The sequence below is a fragment of the Oxyura jamaicensis genome, chromosome 4, assembly GCF_011077185.1.
Source record: "Oxyura jamaicensis isolate SHBP4307 breed ruddy duck chromosome 4, BPBGC_Ojam_1.0, whole genome shotgun sequence".
Taxonomy (NCBI): domain Eukaryota; kingdom Metazoa; phylum Chordata; class Aves; order Anseriformes; family Anatidae; genus Oxyura; species Oxyura jamaicensis.
In genome coordinates this window covers 23,340,497-23,358,315 of record NC_048896.1, presented here as the reverse complement: position 1 = coordinate 23,358,315, position 17,819 = coordinate 23,340,497, and the positions used below count along the sequence as shown (strand labels likewise).

General features: G+C 43.6%; 1 protein-coding gene across 5 annotated transcripts in view; it reads left to right on the top strand.

The window, feature by feature from the left end:
* Nucleotides 1–234: 234 nt before the first annotated feature.
* WRN (WRN RecQ like helicase) overlaps nucleotides 235–17,819 on the top strand; it is a 42,567-nt gene continuing 24,982 nt past the window's right edge. For 3 of the 5 annotated variants that reach the window (XM_035325192.1, XM_035325190.1, XM_035325195.1), the window contains exons 1-13: nucleotides 235–403; nucleotides 1,893–1,999; nucleotides 2,575–2,720; nucleotides 4,872–5,020; nucleotides 7,190–7,339; nucleotides 9,098–9,170; nucleotides 11,036–11,144; nucleotides 11,725–12,142; nucleotides 12,818–12,898; nucleotides 13,671–13,824; nucleotides 14,619–14,694; nucleotides 15,692–15,759; nucleotides 16,153–16,261. In XM_035325192.1, coding sequence (XP_035181083.1) covers nucleotides 326–403; nucleotides 1,893–1,999; nucleotides 2,575–2,720; nucleotides 4,872–5,020; nucleotides 7,190–7,339; nucleotides 9,098–9,170; nucleotides 11,036–11,144; nucleotides 11,725–12,142; nucleotides 12,818–12,898; nucleotides 13,671–13,824; nucleotides 14,619–14,694; nucleotides 15,692–15,759; nucleotides 16,153–16,261 — 1,718 coding nt within the window. In that variant the 5' untranslated portion in view covers nucleotides 235–325. Of the gene's footprint in view, nucleotides 404–1,892; nucleotides 2,000–2,574; nucleotides 3,743–4,871; nucleotides 5,021–7,189; nucleotides 7,340–9,097; nucleotides 9,171–11,035; nucleotides 11,145–11,724; nucleotides 12,143–12,817; nucleotides 12,899–13,670; nucleotides 13,825–14,618; nucleotides 14,695–15,691; nucleotides 15,760–16,152; nucleotides 16,262–17,819 lie in introns of those variants that run through there. The other 2 variants (XM_035325193.1, XM_035325194.1) reach the window with 2 other exon arrangements.

Here is a 17,819-nt window from a genome sequence, read left to right as displayed (position 1 = left end):
CGGAGACACAGCGGTGGGCGCCGCCGGCCCGCCCGGCCCCGGGACTACATTACCCACAGCGCCCCGCGCCCGCCGCCGCGCCGCGCGTGCGCGTCACCTCGGGTAACCTCCGAATGTTCTTGGGGGGGGGGGGGGGGGGGGGGGGGGGGAGACGTACGAGGCGCACGCCGCGGCGTGACGTCAAGTGCGTGAGCCGGCAGTGGCGGGCGGTGGGGCAGGGGGTGGGTGGCTGGTTTGGGCCTTGGGGGGGATTTTGTGTTTTTTCGACCTTTTTTTTTTTTTTTACTTTATTTTTTTTAAGTGAAATGCGGGAGAAGTGAGCGCGATGGAGCCGCTGAGCGCCGCTGGGCGGGAGAAGTACCCGCAGTGGATGCGTGCGCCGAGCCAGGCGGGCGGCGCTGAGGTAGGCGGTGCTGAGCGGGCATCGGGGGTGCTGGGCGAGGCCCCCTCAGGGCGAGCCTGCCCCGCGGCCCCGAAACTGCGCCAGCAGCTGGGAAAGCAACCGGGGGAGGAAGCAGCAGGCTGCCTTCTGCCGTGCTCCCTCCGTTGGGCCGTAAGGAGCAATTAGCAGCACGGATACTTGAAGAAAATAGTAAAGAAAACAGTCAAATGTAGCCTTTTCTGGTTAAACTTCTCCCTTCGTTAACGGGAAGAAGTGTTACATCGCATGGGCGTGCAGCCAGCAGCCGTGTACGCTCAGGATCTCCCCCTCGCAGGCAGTTTATCGCTCCCGAGCCAGTTTTACAGAGCTCTGCCGTGTAACGGGGCCCCTCTGGGCCAGCACAGCCTTGTTCTCCTGGTGTTGCCGTGTGTTACCTGCCCCGTCAGCACCGGCATCGTTACGTGCGTGTTTCTAACCAACTTCAAGGTTATGCAAGCAGGTAAATGTTAACAGATGTCTTACTGCTCCAGTGAGTTTCTTGGGCAGTGACTTTTCATTAACAGGCTTCTGGAAGGGGAATAAAAAGCTTGTCTGGAGCCTGCAATGCCACCTTTACCCATAGATGTAACGTTTTCATCTGTAAGCCACTATCCATGAAGGATCTCTGTCCTTCTAAATACCGCATGTGGTTTTAAATCCGTGGATTTTACTTTGTGTGTGAGGAGCTTCCCAAAGGTCTGTCAGCGTGAGGTGCACTGAGGTGTGGGACCGAGGCAGTGGGCAGCTGAGCCCTGTGGGGTCGCCTGTGGCTTCAGCAGTACGCAGCTGCGCCGTGCCACAGCTCTCATCCCAGGTCTCATTCCTGCAGGCGTCACTGAGCTGCTCCTGGCTTCCCCCGGTTCAGAATTCCTCTGACGCACGGGTTTCTGCTTTAGGCTAACTTTGTGCCGAAATAGAGAAGCTTCCAAGGCATCCTGACCAAATCTGAGTGACTCGAACAAATCGTTGTCAATCGCTTCTGAGACTCTCCTCAAATTTCTGCAGCGTGGAAGTGCCGCAGCATTTAAAATAGCATTGAGGGGCTTCTGACACTGTCAAAACTCCATGTTTTCCCTAACCTTACTATTGAAAGCAGTTGGATCTCTGGGCCTGTGAGAATCCAAAGAAATTAAGCTGAGGTGAACATTCAGCCTGCATGCTGTCAGCCCGAGTGCTTGGAGTTTGGCAAAGAGATGGGGGTGTGAACCCAAGAACAAAACAGAGGGGAACCCACAAAGGGGAGGTATTGCTCTGCTGTTAGCCCAGTGATTTGTTTTATCGCATTCATTATCATAATAATAAAATAAATACCCAGCCCTGTGCGTGGGGCATGCAAGGCTCCCGTGCTGAGTCTGTTCCAGGCTTGCTGGGTGTGGCATTTGGTGGTGGTGGGGCTGCTGCATCTCTGTGCTGGGGTTACGTGTGGCTGGCTACAGAGCCTCTTCCCACTGTTGTTTGGCAGAGGTGCGAGGTGCAGAGGAGCCTCCTGGAGGACGGGCTGCCCTTCCTTGAGTTCTGCGGCTCCATCGTTTACAGCCATGAGGCCAGCGACTGTTCCCTTCTCTCAGAAGATATCAGGTAAGAGCTCTTCCCCGTGTTTCTTTGGAGTGCCCTTTCCTTTCTGGGAAGGGAGCTGCTCTTCTCTGCCTGCTTCTCCTTGCTGGTTGCACGCTTCAGCCTGGAAAAATAACTGGCTCATAATTGGGAGTGTAGGTTTTTGGGGGAAGTAGTATTTTATGATGCAAATAAAGATATTTCTCCCCCAGTTTTACTCAGCATAGTTCATGTTACTGGGGGGAAGAATTCTGTACAGAACTTCCACCGTAGCACAGTAAAGAAAGAGCGAGCTTTCAGGGGAATGCAAACTGTTCTGTCTGCTTCTATATCTGTTTCCTGAGGCTCCCTAAGCTGCCATTTGCATGCAGTAAGATCCGCTAAAAATCTGACTGGTTTGGGGAGTATAGTGTAGCTTTCTGGAACAGCAGGAATTTCAGCTCTTAATATTAAAATGGTTTTTGTGCCTTATGCGTGTGAAAGGAAAAATGTAGCGGCTGTGATTCCCTTAATCGTCCTTATGTGAGATGACTCGATCCTGATTTTCCAAGTGCTGGCAGAAGAACAGTTAAATCTGAGGAATGTTGATGTCTTTTCAGGCAAACTTTATCATGTGGGGCTGCTGTTGGATTTGATATTGAATGGCCACCGTCATATGCTAAAGGAAAGATAGCGAAAATAGCTGTCATACAGCTGTGTGTCACGGAGGAAAAATGCTACTTGTTTCACGTCTCTTCAATGTCAGGTACTGCACTTCCTCTGCTCCTGCCAGGGCATGACCTGCCTTCTGCTTCTTGTGGTTTGGTCTGAACTTTAGCTTTGAGCTGCAGCCTATTTCACTCTGATAGTTGGAAGAAAAATCCATCCGTCTTCTTCCCCATGGTGCTTACAATACAGGGGTTTATTTTATTCACTGAACGCTCCCCAGGTGTTCAGGGGACCTTAGCCCAAGGTTTGGGCGGTGTTCTAGCACATGGCCCTGTGGCTTCTAGACAGGGCAAGAGAATTTTACCGAAGGATTATTTTTTTGTTCTGGGAAAGAGTTTTAATCCTGTTTTGAAAACTGCTCGGATAACGAGCTTTCTTCATTTTGGTGCCAAAATAAACACCAAACCTAAATTTAGCTAGCTGTGTCTCTTCTTGATTTGACTTGAGTAACAAAATCCCTCAAAAGCGATGGCCATCACGCTTTCTTCCTAATTTTGTGCCATCAGTTTTCAGGAAGAATACTGAATACCTGTGTGATGCACCTGTGTGGAGTGGGGGACGTGCTCAACAGCGTCTGAATTCATTGTGGATGTGAATAAAAGCTTCCAAATAAGAATTGGGGGGGGGGGGGGGCAAGGAGAGTGCAATTTTATAACCTTTGGTTTGAATGCTAGATTGAAACTATGCCTGTAAGATGCCTCTGATTTCCCTGGGGTGTGCATGCTGAGGTGTAAACGATAATTTAAATGTTGGTGTTCAGTCCTTTGTCATTTATAGCAAATGAGGTGGAAAATTTAATTGCCAGAGGCTATTCAGTCCAGGAGGCAGATATTTTCAAGTTCACAAAGGAGAGATTTGAGGAAAGGAAGCCAAGGGAAGAAGAGACGTGAGGAGGAGCCGAAACACTCTCGGTTTTAGCTGTGTGTTTGCATGTCGATCCCAGGCATGGTTGTGTATGTGCTACTGCTAACCAAGTGCCTAACAGCAGAAGACGGTGTTTCTGCCTCGATTGTTTTTTAAAGCTTTTGTTCGTCCAAAGGGAGATGCACTTTGAACCGGGTAAGATGTCAGCGCTCTGCCAAGAACCACAGCCAATTTTTGCTTATTCAGAACATTTGACTAAAAAAAAAAAAAGAAAAATAAGAGAGGGAGGGATGGCAGAATCATCAAGTTGGACAAGACTTACTACTTCTTGTTTAAAAAGAATCAAATTTTCTCCTGCAGGAAAAAGAAAATGAAGAGTTGTTGGACTGTGTGTAAACACATCCCATAAAGCACAAAGTTTATATATGTATTGATCATGAAGGTTCTTGATAACTCTATTTCTTACCCGTTTTCCTTCCATGGAACATGTCCTATTTCTCACGTTGTAGCATCTAGATGGTCTAGACCTAGACCTCGTTGGTTTATACAGTATTTTTTCTAGAAATGAGGTGGAAGAAATGGAGCAGAAGTCATCTACTGGGAAGTTCCTACCTTTTCAAGGTTTTCCTGATATTTTTAGATAGGGGAAATCCCTCGTTCAGCAAGTCAGCTGCATATGTGGTGTGCCTGTGTCCAGCTCAGCTGGATTTATCTCCTCTTCAGAGGAATCTCCCCACATCGTGTCATGTTTGAGGTGAAGCGTCTGCATCTGTTTGCTCATGTAGCAAACCAGGTAGTAAAGCTGTGTGCCTTGAGCCTGTGAACTTGAAAATACCCTTTTATCCAGCATTGCTGTGCAATCAGCTTGGGCTGAATCAAAATATAATAAGCAAGCATGCACACAGATGCTTCTTTTACTTACAAGACTGACCTGTCTGGGCTTGGTGGAGGATATGGTTGGTTAATTCTGTTTTCCAAGTTCTGGGAAATAAAATCCCATGGAGAACAGTAAAATAGCGCTGCATTTGGTGTGACAAGCATCCATTTCTGAGGATTAAAATATTTTTTTTTCCTCTGCTAAAGGAGTTGCCTTTTTGTTATCACGTGGTTTTAGGATCAGTAAGACAAATGGAATAAGGTTGTCTCACTTTTTTGACTTAATTTATTTTCAGATGCAGAATGAATTTGCATAGCAAGTTTTTGAGCTTTTCCTCCAAAAGCACAGGTTTCTGCAGGTGGCCTCTGCTAGATTTTGTCGTTTCCATTAGACTATCTGGCATCTTTCAGTATCTAGTTTCTCATGTTTGGGCTTAATCTATTTTAGGTTTTCCCAAGGGACTCAAAAGACTGCTCGAAGATGAAACAATTAAAAAGGTTGGCGTAGGAATTGAGGGAGATCAATGGAAGCTGATGAGTGACTTTGAAATCAAGCTGAAGAGCTTTGTGGAGCTGGCTGACGTTGCTAATGAGAAAGTAAAGCTTAAAACCTTTTTGTTGTGGGAGGGAATCTTGTTAATGTGCTGTACGAGAGATTTCCTTGTCTTCACAGGAGTTAAGTTCTGATACAAGCCTGTTCTGTAGAATAATGCAGAGAGATGATGCAGCTTTAAAAAAATAAATAAATCACGTTTCCAGAGAACTCAGTCTGCAGAATTAAGTATTGTATTTCAGTAAGCCAGTATGTTCCTAGTATTTTTCCTCTCTCAGGTCTGTTCACTGTTTGCATTTAAGAGGCACGGCTCATTAAATCCAGCTGCTGGTGCATTTTTCTTACTTATTAGTGACAGAGATCAGCAGGCTGTGTCAAACTGGGGGTGTGTTGGTAATGGCATAGATGTTCCAGCAGAGGCTGAACCTCTAGAGTACCGTGGAGGTCTGCCTGTTTGGAAGGAGGCTTCTGGAAGGAAGCCAGGCCTTCCATGAAGTCCTCCATCTGGAGGTAGAGCTCCAGAAGTATTTTCCTTTCTGTGCCTCAGAAGCTGGTGCTACCTCTGCTAACCTGGGGGCAGCTTCTGCTGTCTGACAACCCATGGTTCAGAAGTAGCGTTGTGTCTGGCATATCTCACATTATGCTGTAGCTAGGTGCTGCTGAGGTACCACCTGATGCAGGTAAATCTGCACTCGTGTTAGGGAAGAGGGCGAAAACTTCATTACATTCATCCAAACCATCCTGCCACTCTTGCTTTCATAGCCCTCAAAGCTTATTTTTGTTTGTCCTTTTTGTATATACGATGTTTTTCTTCGCCTGTAGTCTGCTTCTCCATGCCCTTCTGTTTGCTTCTGTGCATCTTTTGCATAGTAGGGTAACAGCCACAGTCAGGGTTTCCTGGTGGAGCATAGATGTACGCCAAGGAATAGTACTTCCACTGCCTTTCTCTGATGCTGTGCATTCAAATCATGGTGGAAGATAGTAATGTATCTTCGGCATTCAGTGCAGTGATGCCTTGAGCTTTAGCTCCTTGTGGGCTGGAAGCTATGCAGAGTAAACTGTTTTGCTCAAGCAATAAAACAAGCTGTTCTTTTTCAGACTTGGAGTTTCCAGAATTCATCCCCATACTTTATTCCACCCCCCCAGCATCCAGCTGTAGGATATTTTGTTATGAGGATAAGTAATGTGATCTTTGATAGCAGCTTTAAAGTCTTTTGCTGAAGAGAAAACAGTCCAAAAATAAATTTGAAAATGAAGCCTGAGAGAACAAAGAATAGCAGCTTATGTAATGGCACAGCGCAAGGGGGAGAGGAGGGGGAACCTAAAATCAGCACTGGGTAGGCTTTTGATACCTGATTGAAGGGGATGAACTGATAATGCCACGCTGGCACTGCTAGGCTCTGCAGGCTGAGTGTTTTGCAAGGGCTCTCAGTTAGCACAGCACAAGGCTGCGCCTGCAAGTCCCGACTCCTTGGAGTCGGAAGGAAAGCTTCCCAAACTCTCAGAGCCCAATGAGGCGATGGGATGTAGCAGCTGTGACTGACAACTAACGTTATGAAAGCAAGTGGAAACAGCAGCATGCCGGGCTGGTTACTGGAGTCTTCCAGGAACTGCTTCACAGTGCAGTGAATAATGGTTAGCATGGTATATAACTGCTCTTTGGCTTGCACTTGGTTTCTCAGGCTTGCAAAAGATGACAAAGCAGTTACAGGCTGTCCCCGATAGTCCCACGTTTCCATTAAATACATCCTTGTTGCTCTTATTTGCAATATCAAAATATTGTTGCCAAAATCCTGGAGGAGAGTGGCACTGACAACTAAGTCTCTGGCTCTTGTTTTCTCAGCCTGGTGACTGTGTTGTACAAGTTTCTCTTTTTTTTTTTTTCTCATAGTGTGACAACACTGCCTCACAGTGTGTGGACTCACCCGGCCCTAACGCCTTCCCATCTTGCCAGTGTAGGGATGCCCTACAACAGCACAGTTTTAGAGGAGGGAAGTAGATGTTTCCAATGGCCAAATTATCTTTTAATGTGATGACAGCAAAATTAGGCCTGAAGAACAATCGCTGCTTTGAGGAAGATAGTTTTTTCTGCCTAATCCAGATCTCTGCTTCTAATGAAGTATTACGTACACTTTGCTGTTTCTGCAGATGCATTTTGACAAGCGCAGTTGCTTTCTCCTTTAAACGAGTCTTTTATTTTCTTTTTTTCCTAGCTGAGGTGTAAGGAGATATGGAGCCTAAATGGTCTGGTAAAACACCTTTTTGGGAAGCAGCTTCTGAAAGATAAGACTGTCCGCTGCAGCAACTGGGAAGAGTTTCCACTCAATGAGGAGCAGAAATTGTACGCAGCCACAGATGCTTATGTACGTACAAGAAAAGGTCTATAAATACCTCTCCTAATGTGCTGTTTGTTTTTAGCACCCTTCTGCTACAAAACTTGGTCAGCATTGGAAGGCTGACCAATGTCCAGGCTGACCAAGGTCCAATGTTTCATGCAGAAAACTGAATGTAGACAGAAAAAGGAAACTAAGTTTCACAGCATCCTTGAACCTCCCATGAGGTCTTCACCTCTTACTATTTTATGATGTTGCAAAATATGCCTTTTCGTTGAAGCCTATTGCTGAAGCAGTTCTGGAAGCTCTGTCGTGCTTTCAACGTGCCAAGTACTATGGGCATCGAGAAGTATGCCAGAGGAATCTCTGTGCACTTGGACTGACTTCAAGCTGTCACCTCAGGAAAGTGAATTTTGATGGAGCAGTCGTGTTAATTTTATCTTCATCTGTGTGAAGTCTTTCAGAGCTACTGTCCCACGTGTGGCACAGTTGATACACAGTTCTTATGCGCAATAACTACTTATAGAAGCGAACAGTGGGTAATTTTTCCTGGCTTCCCTTGTTTGCAGGTATTTACTGTAGCTTGGTAGTGTTTTCAACTGATTTTTTTGTTGGGAGCTATTTAGTCATCTTTGCTGATCTGCTCATTGAGCAAAATCCAGTTTTCTCAGCTCCTGCAGAATATGATACATGAGATGAAGTTAATAAGCAGCTCTGAAGAAGTATAACCTTCTCCAGTGGCTAGTGCAACTTGGTTCTGCTGTATATCAATTACTGTAGCTCTGCAGAAGCCTCTGTTTTTTCACCATTTTGAAAGGAGAGAGCATTTCCCTTGGTTCTGCATTCTGACTTAGCCATGTGCATCTGGGTGCTACCTGGTTCCTGGGAGAAAATTGTTCTTGGTGCTGGTGCTTAAATATTGCACTTCATCTCTTCACCCCTCAGGACTGTATTTCTGTGATTAGGAGGCTGGATAAAGGAAGGGAAACGGGACAGCTTTGCCTGTTTTCTGACTTAGAAAGGTTGTGTGTTTTCTAGTTAATTATTAAGCTGTGGACGGTTTAGCTCTTGTGGGGATGTGGAACCCAAAACAATAAGGAAAGGGATTCTATTTTTGGTCCACAGAGCTGCCTAGTGCAGCAGCTGTAACCAGCATTTTGTAGGCAAAGCCTCTGCCTTGCTGTGCTGTCTTCACCTGGCCTGCCTTCTGGAGCATCACAGGGAAACACAAGAGAGTAACTTATTTCTTTCTCTTTCTTCTTTAAGATGCCTTGATTAACGTGTGTAGCCTAATTAGCACATTGCTGGCTTTAGGCTGCATTCTTCTGCTAGAACTTCTTATTCGCATCAAGGGAAATATAAAGCACACAGAATCTTAGTAGATTCATAACTGTTCTCTTGGAGTATTACATGAAATCTGAATGAGGTGGAGCAGATGGTGAGACTGGGAATGATGTACTCAGAGCTCTCTATCTGCAGATAACTTTATAGGATAACTACACTGGGATCTAGTCACAAGCGTCCACTCTGATGCAGACCAAAGTCAGGACTCTGCCTTTTGTGAAACATCCTGTAAACTGTAACGTGGCTGTGATTAACAAGGCAGTAAGGCAGACCATTGACTGTTGTATGACATGGCCTGAGAACTCAGAATTTACGATGTTTGCAACGAATTAATGCTATGGCTTGCCAAACTAATTCTTTGCCTTTTTGTTTAGATAAAATGTGGTTTGAAATGTGGTTTCTCTGCGGAGTACTAAGTATTAATCTTTTCCCTTGCCTTTGCAGGCTGGCTTCATCATTTATCAAAAACTGAAAAATATGAATAGCAACGACAGGAAATTATTTGGGGAAAGAAGAGGTAAATTACATGTTTGAGCATAAAGAATGTATTCAATTTCCCAATGGCTTTTTTCATAATACTTTAATGTCGCAATTTTCTGGCTTCTTGGAGGTTAGGGATAGCTTTCAGAGAGTGCAGATTGTAAAGGCTCTTAGGTGACCTTTGTTACCATACTCATACTATTCCACGCTGACGTGGGAGTGCAGCCTGGGTTTGTCATTTGCTTCTGCAGTACGAGGAGACGGTAAGAATTCCTGCTGTCATTCCAGTTTGGTTTTGGAAACACTTCAGTGAGTTGCTGTCAATTCTGCTGACCCATGGAGGAAAATCTAATTTAAGAAGAAGGAAGACCACAAAATAAATACATGTTATTAAGTAACACTTGTCTTGATGCATATAAGGCCCATTTTTGTTCAGAACAACTCAGCTCTATTTACTTGATCAGAAAAGTGATTCTAAAATGTTGGTTTTCCTTCAGTTATGTGATTCATAAGGAAGACTGAATATTGCATATGGGTTATGGTTTAAAAAAAGGAAAAAAAATGTTTCCTTATTGTACTGGCTGAGTTCTCATCTCTCAAAGACAGCAGTGCTATCCCTTTATTACGAGGTGCAATTTTTGGCTTTGGTTTAGTCAGCATGTCGGTGTTAGCAGCTTTAGTGGGACTGATATCTGAAAGCTATGGGGAAAAAAAATCCATGATAAAAGGCCCCAGGAGTGACGTTATACTAAACATCTGGATTCTGTTGTTACTGATAATTCAGCAGTCCTAAACTGCCCAAGACTTGCTCGTGCAAGGGAAATAGCTATCTGTTTCACACAGCTGCGTCGCTTTTGTGAAAAACAAAAGTGAACAAAAGCCCACAGGTGAACAACAAGAACACCAAACAAATTTATTTGTGAGTCTCTGCTGATTTTTGTGAGTACTGGTCTCTGACACAATATGACTGAGCTGCTCCCAGCTGCCTGATATTGAAGGGCTAGGTGGGAGAGAAGGGGAGACTCGTGCAGTCTGTGGTGTGAAGACTAGTGGCCCAGGACTATAGGGGTACTACTGTGTTAACGTCTGTACAAAACAAGTCAAGTTTCTTCATTTGAGAAGCTGCTAAAAGCTCGACTGTTACCTTATGTTAGCAGTCATGAGGGTTGTTCACGCAGTCCAGTTATCAAATTTCTGTAGTTGCCAGCTGTGCAAAAGATGCATATTGAATAATTTGAACTCTGTCTTAAAAGCACACCTAGTAGCCCTGTGCATTTCTGTGTACGCTGGCAGTCAGTAAGCAGAGCATGCATCATCCAGGGTTTGGCTGGGGGTGGAGAGGGGAGACTGAAGCTCTTCAACCAACCAACCAAAAAAACTCCAGAGTGAGTCATCTGGAGATGATGAATGTGGAACCCTGAGTTACAGTTCCTTACAACTCCAAAAGCCAGGAGGTTTCAGGTGAAAGTGCAGCTCAGGTGTGAGGAGTGTATCTCACATGCATACACTGTGCTGTGTAAGTTGCAAAAGCGAAGAGTACAAGCAGATTCAGGAAGCAACTAGACAAGGTCGTCATGGAAGAAAGTTCAGACAGACCGATTCTTCCCCAGCATACCCTCCGGCTTCCAGAAAGCAGCAGCTGAGTGGGATGGAGCCTGAACAGCAATCAATTTATACCAGTCCTGTTCCGTGCCCTCTTCCCCTCAGCATGCGTAGCAGGCTGCTGGAAGGGGTGTGCTGCTGAAAGATGTGGAAGCTTTGACATGCCTCACTATACTACACTTTTAAGCACAGGAAAAGGCTGTCTTATCAGCTTGTGGAGTACAAATGAATTTGAGTACCTGTGTGTGTAGCTGTTAAACCTGAATGACTGTGGAGTAACCGTGGTGGTGCTTCCTGTAGGTAACGTGTCAGATGACGTGAAGGAGTGCCTGACCTCACTAGCTGAAGAGATGGTGTACCTGGCTTCTCGGATCCCTGACTCATCCGGACAACCTGGGAGCTTGCAGAGGTTAGGCTTCTGTCACCCTGACAGGTGTTTTGGTCTCGTGTGCTGAGGTTCAGTACAACAAAATGTGTTGGCAGCTGTCGCTGTTACCTTTGCATTCTTCTTCAAGAAAAGAAAGCACAGCACAGTTGACTTGGTGGGAACCTTTGCCTTTACATATAGATACAGCAGAACACAGACACTCGCTGATGTTTATTGCGGTGGATTTGACATTGAACTTTGCTAATATGTTTATTTTCTTGCTGAAATGCACAGCAAGACATTTTTAATAGAAACTACAGCCTCTCACATGACTAATTATAAGTCTGGAACCTTACTGCATGGCGATACTACAAACACTGTGTGTAGAGAATCTTGTAGGCTTTCTTCTGTGTAAAGAAGTTGAATCTTTCCTCTGAAAGTAGGATACCAGTTGCAGTTGTACGATGAGCTTTTGTAAATTATGTCCAAAATTTCATTTACCTGGAGAAACAGAATACTTTGGAATCTTCAGTTTTATTTGGTGGCTTAGCATGTATTTTACCTTTTACCATTTACCATTATCTTTACCATTTTGGCTTAACTTTCTTGTTTTAATGTCCAGGGCTGCAGAAATACTAGCTGACATTTCAGAGAATGTAAAAGCCTTAAGAAGCACTCTGCTTGCTGGTTCGTGTTCCCCTTCTGTACTGGAGAGGAGCTGTGGTGAAGCTCCAACAAAACTTGAATTGCAATCAGCAAGCGTTGAAGCACAAAAAGTTGAAATGCCTGAACTTGTTAAAAAACTTGAAGGTGACATCTACATCTGCTCTGATGCTACGCTAGCTGGCCTCTGGGAGGGAGATGTTGATGAAGGAGAAGCAGAGAGAGGTAACGCTGCTGTGGGAGATGGGGAGGAAGCAGCTGGCTCTAAGGACAGAGCAGACAGAAATGACTTCATGTCACTAGACATTACGGAGCAAGAACCTCAGATGCTGGAACAGCAGGCTGCAGAAGAATATCTCAATGAAGCCGTGTCTGAGGTAAAGAGAGAGGACCTTGTGGTCCATGGATGCTCACCAGAGGAAGCGATCTCACTCTTCCTTTCCCACGAGACTTTTAAAAGTTGTTGCTGAGAGAAGATTCAGGTGGACTAGTGGAAGGAAAATGTTTGTGGAGGTAGTCAAGCACCGAGCTGCCCTTTAGGCATGCAGCTGGGAGGATTAGTGCTGAATACAGGAACTCTAGATGTTCTGATTAGCTTTCCTCTTGCTGGTGCTAGTAAATTATGATATGAAGTTCCTGCTGCATGGGGACAAATTCTGCACTCCAACGTCCCCACCTTGGTCATAAATAAAAAGCAGTTCTTTAAGGGCTCTCTGAATGGCAGTCTTTCTAGTGACTGCTTCATGTAGATCGATGCCTCTTAATCTGATTATAATTTCTTTATGTTCCAAGTGTTTCCCACATCTGGTGATACTTCTGTTGTTTTTGTCTCTTACTACAGGGCCTTGTTGTATTCTAACACTTTTTCCAGACGTGCTTTATATAAACTGGGCTTCACAGCTAAATATCAAGCTTATTTATCTTGTTAGTAAGAGGTAACGGCATATACAGGAGGCTTGTAGTGTGTGCAGAAGGTTGAGAAGATGTAGGTAAAAATAGCAATAACTTTGCTGACAGGAGAAAAAAAAGTAAAAAACGTGTTTTCTTCTTAGGAGGAATGTGCCACAGATAACAAACATAATATTTCCTGTGTCATTGAAAGCGATGAAGAACTGGAAATGGAGATGCTTAAGGTGAGTGCCTCAGCGTTTTGGGTTTTTCTCTTTCTTTTGCAATGATGATACCGTGTCAGGTCATGGTGGAACATAGCATCATTGAGGTGAGGGAATGAAGCAAATAAGTACTGGTCAAAAAATGTGGACGGAAGAAGGTATGGATACCTGATGAATTCTGTTTACCAGTGTAGGATCTCAGTATTCCATATTTCCTGCTGCAACTTTGCTGTACGAGCTTCAGCTTGACCCAACTGTTTCCCACACCTTTGTAGATCATCATTCATCACCTGGTTTGCTGTAGTGCATTCAAACCCTTGTCCAAAAGGCCGAGCTGAGAACAGTTTGTGTGCTGCAGATGCTGCTAATCTGGGCAGTAGGTCAAACAGGCTGCTTCATCTCTGTATGTTTTGCAAGCTTCTTAAGCGTTTTACTTTTGTAACATTTTTTTTCCTAAGATGATTTAGTTATTTTCTCTCTTTACATTGTTTCTTGTCCTGATCCCACAGAGTTCATGTATTTAAGTGAATTGATGAGTTTCATTAGAGCAGTCACGGGTGTTCATGAACTTAACACACATGCTAAGTAAGAAGCAAGATTCAAAGATCTGGGGGACCAAAATTATGAATTTTCTTGTAGGGAAGCACTGAGTCTCTTTTAGATGGATCTGTGCTGCATGTCCATCTTCTGTGCTGTAATTAGATTACAGTTCATGTGCCCCTGTCGTACTACCTCAGGCATGCATTGTGTCTACCCTTTTGTGTACTGAATTAACTTTCTCCTGAATTCTCAGTCTTTAGAAGCTGTAGACAATTCTAAAGGGAGTTTGACTGAAAGTGAGTCCAATAAAGCCAGGAAAACTCCAGATGACACAGAATTGAACATTGCACCAGATGGAGATGGAGATGAAGATGAAGGCGTTGAAGAAGAGGAGGAGGAATGTTGGGGTATGTTTTAAATCACAGTACAGGATTGAAGGGGGGGAAAGAAAATCACTATAGAGTCAGTTGTGTAAGCACAGTGATATTTTGTGCAGGGCTTCTTGAAGCAGAAAGTAAAAGCTGATCTGGATTATTAAAGGAGTTAATGGAGATGATGTTTCAAGATGAAAATTTGCAGGCATCCTTGTTGAAGCATAGATTTCTGCCATAATCAGTAGGCTCTCTCTTCATCTCTCTAAACAATTACCTGGCAGACCATTACAGGGGATGTGTACCTGCCCAGCAAACAAAAACGAGGTGGAAGCGTAATGCCTTCTACTGCTGAATATTACCCATAAATTTCAGTGGACATTTTGAGCATGTTTCTTCAGTGTTTACTGCAAGATCAGGTTCCTCCCCGTCTGATGTTTTCAGACCATGACTTTGTTAGCAAAGTGCAGCATCAGGTGTTAAATAGTGTGACTTCAGCAAGGTCTTAAAAGGGATGCCTAGTAAAACATCTCTATTACATCTTCTGAGCATGTTCCGAGTAACGTAGCCTTGCAGCGAGTATCTATTGTTTTATTATCTCATTAATAAAGCCATGTGCTCTCCTTCATGCCGGGTCTCCTAAGCAGTCTGTTTGTTTGTCTTTCAATCCTTTATTTTAGCCCATAAATATCCTCAAACTTGCTATCTCTTTCTACTGGAATTTTCCAAATCTTAGGCCCTGGGCTTGCTACACCGTTCCTGTCTGTCAAGACATAGCTTTGTCTCTTTAAAAGATGATCACATGCAAGTCTTTGTTTCTCTCACTAAAGATCCGTTGCTGCCAGTACCTAGTGAAATCCAGGTCACATGTCTGAAGACTTACTTTGGGCATTCTTCTTTTAAACCGTAAGTTTTTTTTCAATTTGCTTTCTTTCCTCTCTTTCAATTCAGAATAGCTTTTATTACTACTTTAAGAACCACTAACAAACTTGGATCTGTGCAAAATTCCTCAGAAAAGCAGCATTTACCACAGTGAAATATCAAAATAAGCTCATGGAATGCTAACTGCAGGACTGTGCTTTCACAACAGGGGATGAGTTTCTTGGCTATGCTGTTGGCAAACCTCTTGTAATCAAATATTTTTGTACCAGGTCTAGCTCAGGTATTTCAGAGAACAAACACTGTAAACTTGCAGTTCTAATGTTGTTCTCTGTATGATAAACATACCAAGGAAGTTTATCTTTGATGCATGGCTCTAGTTAGGGAGGGATGGGCTTCAGTCTGTCTCTGGACTATCTAGTGGAACATAATATCATTGCAGCGTGTGCTTACTGACTCCAGCATTGCTGTTCTTGTTATCAATGGGAAGGGAATGAAACCCACCTGAATGACTTGCTTTCTGCGCAAGGCATAGTCTGAGAGCAATACTTAGGCTTTAAATGGTGGGAAAAAAAACAAAACAAAACATAACAAAACCACAACCTTTTACTCATAGTATTTAATAAAATCTTAAAAAATCCCCTCCTTCATGTTTTCTAAATTTCACTGCATTTTATGACCTGAGAGGCCATAAAAGGATCAAAACTGTTTGGCACCATTGAAGTCCTGTTTAGCTATCTTTGATAAAAGAGATTCTGGTTTTCATAGTGTATGTAGAACAGTTACTAACATATGGGAGACATAGTTTGTTTTGTAATCTGTGAATATCTGCACCAAATGCTGATTGCCCAACTCTTATTAGAGATCCCCATTGTAACACTGGTGGAACTACCTGCAGTAAACACTGGTTGCAGCATGCAAAGAGAAAACTATCAGTCAGCTAAAAGGGTTTCTTCAACACAATTTACATGTAATGTAATGTGTGGTGGCAAAAATAAAATATTATTCTTCCATTAATTCAAAGGGTCCAGTGGAAAGTGATCAGTTCTGTTTTAGAAGACAAAAGAGATAATCTTGTTGTAATGGCAACTGGTAAGTTACTTTTATGTCCTAAAAAGCGATGAGAAATCTTTTTCTTCTAGGGGAGAATAGGACCTTGGAACTTGGGGACTGTCCATGTGGCTCTTAGGAGCAGAGTGCCCATCAGTCACCTTTTCTGTGTGAGACTGCAACCGTTGGCCGGCTGTGCTGGCTGCTTGTATTTGTCTAGTTTTATTTCCCCACTGACTTTGAAGTAGGGAGGGACATTGAATGGATGCCAACAATATGAATCTTGCATCTTTGTTTGTCTCCTAATGGGACAAACATCAGCTTCGTTTTTAGGACTCAGGAAGGTGTTAGGAGTTGTCTTATACTTTCTATGCTGCTATACAATATACAAATACATTGTTTCACTTCTGCCTGTGTTTTTCTTTTTTCTTCAAGGTTATGGGAAAAGTTTGTGCTACCAGTTTCCTCCTGTTTACACTGGATGTACTGGAATAGTCATCTGTCCTCTTATTTCCTTGATGGAGGACCAGGTACTGCAGCTGACGTAAGTGACTCAGTAGTAACAGGCTGCTGCTGTGTTTTCTGTGGAAACCTGTGGATTCTGCTGGTGGCATTTCTTAGTGTTTAAGGCTGCAGCTTTGTACAGCGAGCTGTTTGTGTGTCAGCTGTAAAACATACATTTCTCCAGAAATGTGTATAAACTAAGTTAATTCAGGGATCTAAAGATCACTGGATTTGGCAGCCAAGGACCTGTGCTGGTGGGTAATTTCTGAAGGTAGATCCTTCTCAATTATTTCTGGATTCAGAGGCTCTGTTTATGTAGAACAAATGAATGGAGGACCTTCACATGTTGTCTGAGCCCTTGAGAGCTCTGTCAAAATTTCATAGGGCTTCCTTTGGGTCCAAACAGTAAGATCTGAACAATACAGAGCTGGAAGATGAAGGCCATTCAGATCAAGGTTATGGCATAGATTTCTAAGACGGATGGTGAAATAGGTCTAACACCTGTTATCTTCACTTCTAAATCCTGCTGCAGACCTTTTAAGTAGGTGACACTGAGTCACTCTTACATGAGCAGTTATAGGTGTGGTCAAAATCTTTGATTTTAATACCTCCTTTTTGTACTTATTTGCTGTTATAACAGCTATTCACTGTTGATACCTTTACTTTAGCTACTGCCTGGGAGAGTCTGTTGGAATCACGCTGAGTTATCTAGTTCATTCCTGCCTTGTCACGCTTAGAAAGGGCATGTCTTTTGTGACAGAGGGGATATGAAGATTTTGAAGAAAGAAACATCAATTACGTGTCGTATTTTCTGCTCCAAATTCTGGCTTTGTGCAAATGAATAGCTGGAGAGCCTCAGCTGGCTGTATAGCCAGCTCCTGGACTAAGTATTAATCAGCAGGGTGTCTATATGTATTCAGCCACTTCTTTGGCTTTTGTACTGTTTTCTTCAGTGTAAAGGGTTTATTCACTACCTTCTCAGTAGGTCATTGATTTTTTGAAGGCTGAAGAGACTGAATTTCTGCAGCCTAATGCAATTCAGTGATTTGGCTGTCAGTCTGGGCACAGTTCTACCAGGGACTGAAGAATGAGTGGGGGGGGAAAGCTATCAAAACATCCTGCTGTATTAAAATGCAGCAAATCACCAAGTTAAGGAGACGGGTTGCATTGTCCTGGAAGAGGTCAAATATAAATTAGCTGAGTTGGTAAGCACCATTATTGAATCCACCACTAAAAAGCAGCCACCTGATTGAAAACGAGCAGATGTAGCACCAGTAGCCTAGAAGAGATCATGGGGTGGGGCAAAAAATTAGAAGCTAGTAAGCTTATATCTAAGTGTGGTCAACTGCATAAGGTAATAAAATGTACCTGGTATATTTTGTTCTTTTGGACGCTTTATTAGGGAACTTAACTCACGTGAAAGCAAATGATTTTAATCTGATTACACTAATGGAGTCTGTGTCTAGAGGGGACAACTGGACAGGGAGTGGACAAGGATATGGGTGCCTGGAATAACGACTGATCACTACTGTTTTTTGAAAGGCTTTTTCCATAAAGGGCCTTGGAAGAAAATAGTCTCTGACCCCACAGCCTGAGCT